General features: G+C 36.6%; 1 protein-coding gene across 1 annotated transcript in view; it reads left to right on the top strand.

The window, feature by feature from the left end:
• The first annotated feature begins 3171 nt into the window (after positions 1 to 3171).
• The window catches only part of LOC310734514 (ras-related protein Rab-37), a 14619-nt gene continuing 11848 nt past the window's right edge, over positions 3172 to 5942 (top strand). The window contains exon 1 of the mRNA XM_083556650.1: positions 3172 to 3443. Coding sequence (XP_083412776.1) covers positions 3336 to 3443 — 108 coding nt within the window. The 5' untranslated portion in view covers positions 3172 to 3335. The remainder of the gene's footprint in view (positions 3444 to 5942) is intronic.

Below are 5942 nucleotides of genomic sequence, written 5' to 3' on the forward strand. Positions count from 1 at the left end.
CTTTAACTGTAGGTGTTAGGCAGTCTGCTAACATCTAATCTCCTTTTCCCTGTCTCACATAAGTTCTTCTGTTCAGCCAAAAATGCCCAATTAGGACTCCTCTGTCCACAGAACATTGTTCCAATCATTCATTGTACAATTTCTGGGGGGTGTTTTTGTGCGTTTTGCATTTTTTCTTGTTTTTTTGTTTTTTTTGTATAGAAACAGATCATGCATCTCAAGCAATTGTCTCGAACTAAAAAAAGACTAGGTGTTTCTAAACCTTTTACAGGCACTTTAATAATTATGAGATATACAGTAGGATAATCTTAAAGTTGCCAAATAAAACAATGTTTGAAACATATGTAAAGCGATTAGTACGCTACACGTGTAAATTCTACACAGGAGTCATGTAAATAATTGCACATGATTTTTTTCACATGATTTCACCAGAACATTTCATCTGCCTTTTCTGTAAGGGAGAAAATATTTACTTAGTTATGACTTTTTAAATTAAGCTAAGCAAAAACAAATTTTTAGCTGAATTCAAAGAAAATAGAAACTGTATTGAATTGAATGTAGAAATGATTTGTCACCATCTAGTGGTCACTTCCGGGTATTGAGAAATTAGTGTATGAAATACATGTACTATAAGATTTTTCAAATGTTTAGAATGCATATCAGAAATATCAGTCTTTATTCTTTTTATTATTATTTTTATTATTATATACTTATTCATTATAAAACAGATAGCTAGTTACTTTTTTTTTTATTACAAATCATATACAGTAACAAAGTATATGTACTTCATTACTTCTCTCCTCTGTCCTGCTCCAAAATGAAGCTTATAGTTTATAAGCTCATATAACTTTCATATAACTAGCTCTTTTTACGTATTCTCTTGCTCTATTTAAGCACAAATAAAATGTTCCTCGTGAAATTCTGAGTTAAACTCTGAATGACGTTGCATCTTCACTGTGTGATCTTCACTTGTCCCCTGTCTCCTTGCATTGGTGTAGTGACTGGTGTCTCTTGCTGACAGCTCTGCACCCAAGACGCACTCAGCTGCGTCTTGCTTTGGGTGCTTGGATCCCAACAGCTCTGGCCACCTCAATGCTCTTTGCTGTCTTAATGTGTGCAAATGCATTATTTTCACTATAGCATAGTATAATGCCTTCTTGGATGCCATCTTAGTCTTCTAATTTCGGGCTCTTGAAGGATAAAATACTAACTAGTGTCTTCTTCTAGTGTCATGATTATAGGAAAGTCTTGCTCGTCTCCTTCATCTTGTTGAAATCCTCTTGCAGTGACATTCGAGTAGCCGCTTGGTAACACCGCAAGTCTGTTGCCTCTTTGAGGGCCTCCTCAGATCTCCATCCGCTTGAGTCTAGAAGATGTCCCAGTTTTGTGATGCCATTCTTTATGAGACATGTTCTCACACTTGCTGAGGACAACAGCCTGGATTGAGTAACTGGATATAAAAAATAGCCCTTACTCATTCACAGTCCTTTCTACTTCAAATCATCTTCAAAATTTGTAACACTGACTTATAGAATGGTGTAAGATATTTGCTTCATCCCCTTTCAGAAGTAAAAGGTGTCTGTCAAAGAAGAGATTGTCTGCTCTTTGCAGAATCAGACATGCAGTCTGTGTTCACGCCAGATGTTTATTGTACAATAGTCTCTGAGCAGCTTGCAGTCTAAAGACTCGAATGCGCCTCTTGATGTCCACAAAATCTGGACTTCCTTCATCAATAGGTAAGGAATGTACTGGAGCCCTTATCCAGTGTTGCCTGCTCCAAAAGAGGGGAAATTGAAAGAGAGAAAGAAAGTATAGATACATATATAGAGGGGGAGAGAGAAAGAAAGAAAGAAAGAAAGAAAGAAAGAAAGAAAGAAAGAAAGAAAGAAAGAAAGAAAGAAAGAAAGAAAGAAAGAAAGAAAGAAAGAAAGAAAGAAAGAAAGAAAGAAAGAAAGAAAGAAAGAAAGAAAGAAAGGAAAGATATATAGAGGGGGAGAGAGAAATAAATGATAGATAGATAGATAGATAGATAGATAGATAGATAGATAGATAGATAGATAGATAGATAGATAGATAGATAGATAGATAGATAGATAGATAAAAAGGGGGAGAGAGAAAGAGAGAAAGAAAGGATGGATATATAGAGGGGGAGAAAAAAGAAAGAAAGAAAGAAAGAAAGAAAGAAAGAAAGAAAGAAAGAAAGAAAGAAAGAAAGAAAGAAAGAAAGAAAGAAAGGATAGATATATAGAGGGGGAGAAAAAAGAAAGAAAGAAAGAAAGAAAGAAAGAAAGAAAGAAAGAAAGAAAGAAAGAAAGAAAGAAAGAAAGAAAGAAAGAAAGGATAGATATATAGAGGGGAAGAGAGAAATAGAAAGAAAAGATAGATAGATTATATATAAAGGGGAAGAGAGAAAGAGAGAAAGAAATGATTATATATATATATATATATATATATATATATATATATATATAGATAGATAGATAGATAGATAGATAGATAGATAGATAGATAGATAGATAGAGAGAACGGGAGAACGAGAGAAAGAAAGGATAGATATATAGAGGGGGAGAAAGAAAGAAAGAAAGAAAGAAAGAAAGAAAGAAAGAAAGAAAGAAAGAAAGAAAGAAAGAAAGAAAGAAAGGATAGATATATATAAAGGGGGAGAAAAAAGAAAAAAGAAAGAAAGAAAGAAAGAAAGAAAGAAAGAAAGAAAGAAAGAAAGAAAGAAAGAAAGAAAGAAAGAAAGAAAGAAAGAAAGAAAGAAAGGATAGATATATAGAGGGGGAGAGAGAAATAAATGATAGATAGATAGATAGATAGATAGATAGATAGATAGATAGATAGATAGATAGATAGATAGATAGATAGATAGATAGATAGATAGATAGATAGATAGATAGATAAGGAGGGGGAGAGAGAAAGAGAGAAATAAATGATAGATATGTAGAGGGGGAGAAAGAAAGAAAGAAAGAAAGAAAGAAAGAAAGAAAGAAAGAAAGAAAGAAAGAAAGAAAGAAAGAAAGAGAGAAAGAAAGAAAGAAAGAAAGAAAGAAAGAAAGAAAGAAAGAAAGAAAGAAAGAAAGAAAGCAAGGATACATATATAGAGGGGGAGAGAGAAAGAAAGAGAGATAGACACACTGAGAAAGAGGGGGGGTGCAGTGTGATGACGTTGAGCGTTACGTCACGAATGCTCAGTGGGATTAAGAGAGAGAGAGAGAGAGAGAGAGAGAGAGAGAGTGAGAGAGCGGTGACGTCCACGCAGGCGGGGAAGGAGCGCGCGCTGGACCGCGCCTCTCGGCTTTCTCGTTGTGAGCATCCCGCAGATCAGACCCACGATGGAACCGGAGACAAGACGCGAACCGGAGGAGAGAGACGAACCGGGGGCTGAGGATGATCAAAGCTGCACCGTGTATGGCCTTTATGACCAGGATTTAACGCACAAGGTAACATCATCCTCACTCAATCAAAAGGTACAGCACAGGTACACGCTGTTCCTCCAGGTGGAGAGAATGAGTCAGTTATGCATCTCAAATATTCCCCTGTGCTGCTATTATTATTATTATTATTATTATTATTATTATTATTATTATTATTATTATTATTATTATTATTATTATTATTATTTCTTTACTGCAGCTCAGCCTGTGTCATTGTTATAGAGTGTATTGAGATGTTTTCACTGTTATATAAGATCAGAGCTTTGTTCTATACCCTTGACTCAGACTTGCATCTCTCACCTGTGAATGATCCACTTATGTTTGTGTACTTTTCATTGTATGCACCTAGAAAAAGTACCTCGTGTTCTTCTAAAAGCCACTTACAGCATCTGGCAAACACCTTTATCCAGAGTGACTTACAAAGATCTCTTCCATACAACTGAGCAGTTAAAGGTCTAAAGCAGTTCTAAAGGTCTAAAGCAGTTAAAGGCCTTGCTCGAAGGCCCAGCAGTGGCAGCTTAAGTGGTGGTGAGATTTGAACTCATGACCTTGTGAGCAGAAGGCTAACATTTCAACCACTACCTCGTTCCTTCCATACCGCCATTTAAAGTTTCACTATATTCACAATTGAATGTTAGATATTATGTACAAAACATAAAAATGTTTCCAATCTATAGTTTGACAATTTGCTCTAACCAGTTTAACTCCAATCATCAATCCATTAAGAAGCCATTCATGAGCTTTTAATGGCTGCATTCGAGCATGAAAACACATTTGGATCAGAAACCAGTGCTGCAATTTTGACCATGTGATCCAGAATATATATATATTTCAGGCTCTGTTCAAATCCTTCAAATCAGTCATGGGTCATTTTGCTTTTACTTCTAGAAGGAACAGTCAGCAAACAAGCCCTAACATTTAGTTCACCCTCGAAATATAGAGTTACATGTTCATCTATAAATAAAACAATTCACATTTGTGTGTAATGTGTTAATCTATCTGAAATGCAGTACATCTCTGGTGTCAAGTTTTTTATGAATGAAATCGTTGCTTGGTATCAGTACACAGAATGAATAGAATGCTATATGATAAGCCTGAGGTTTGTAGCATGGACTAATTTATCAACGTGGTGCATTACTGGAGGTAAAAAAATTGGTGTAGCGTAAGTCGTGGTCTGTTCAGAGCTGGACACAAAAGAGAGATGTGGTCATTCATGACACTTTGTTTTGAGGTTCTGAGGTGTCCATTAGCTATCGGTCTCACTGAGGAGGACTGAGGTTGGGGTCAGAAGGTCCTGTGGACTTTAATCATTCCCTTATGATGTTCCTCGAGAAAATTGTTTTGTCAGGTCCATCATTACTTCCCCAGTGTTTTCTGACAACCAAGCAAACAGTTCATACAGCTACAGGACAGAGCTTGCATAATGCATTTGCTTTACACTGACAATTTTCAGAGCATCTGTGCTGATTCCGCCTAATTACTTCCTGTCAAGAGGAGAAGGGGGGAGAGGAGGACCACGCTCGCATGAGACTTGCTGTTGTCACGGCAACCGCATCTTCAGTCTCCGGCATGGTGTTGGTTGACGTGGCGCTGTCAGGTTCAGCATGTGTGAACATTAATGCGAGTGGAGGAGTGAGAACTCACAAGGCTGGAGGATGGATTTATAAAAAGATTTCTGACTGTGTGAAAGAAAACAGAGTGAAGGTCAGAATTGTTCGTGGGTTGATTCATTCAGCTGCCTTAAAGGCACTGTCAGAAATATATAAAAAAATAAAAACGTTGAGTTTGTTTGGCTCTGAGCACAATTTTTTTTTTTTTACATCATTTGTTATAGTTTGGCTCAAACTGTGTTCTAATTTTAAAGCCTTTCCTGCTGCACTCTAGAAGCTTCGACTTGGGTCTTTAAAACCCCCACAGTGGCTGGATACTGAATTTAGTTCTCTTATTATTATTTAAATCCCAAGAAAACTGATGGAGCGCATCAACTTGTAGGTTTATTATTATATACAGTATATGGACAAAGATATTGGAACATCTGACTTTTCCAGTCATATTTCTAAACTGTTACTAGAAAGTTGGAGGCATACAATTGTACAGAATGTCTTTCAATAAGGTAGCATAAAATTTTCCCTTCACTTGAACTAGGAGACCCAAACCTGTTCCAGCATGATGGTGACTGTACACAAAGCCAGTTCCATGAAGACATTCCTTACATGGGTTTTGTGGAAGATCTTGAGTGGCCTGCAATAGAGCTCTGACCTAATAACCCTATTGAACACCTTTAAAATAAATGTGAATGCTGACTTGCACTCCAGGCCTCCTCACCTCACCTACAATAGTACCTGACTTTTCTAACATCCCTTGTGGCTGAATGAGCACAGATCTCCATAAGCACACTCCAAAATCTAGTGGATCATCTTCCAATAAGAATGGAGGTTTTTACAGCAAACATGGACTAAATGTGAAATGGGACATTCAAAAAGCACATACAAATTTTATGAGCAG

Source organism: Silurus aristotelis, assembly GCF_946808225.1.
Source record: "Silurus aristotelis genome assembly, chromosome: 12".
Taxonomy (NCBI): Eukaryota; Metazoa; Chordata; class Actinopteri; order Siluriformes; family Siluridae; genus Silurus; species Silurus aristotelis.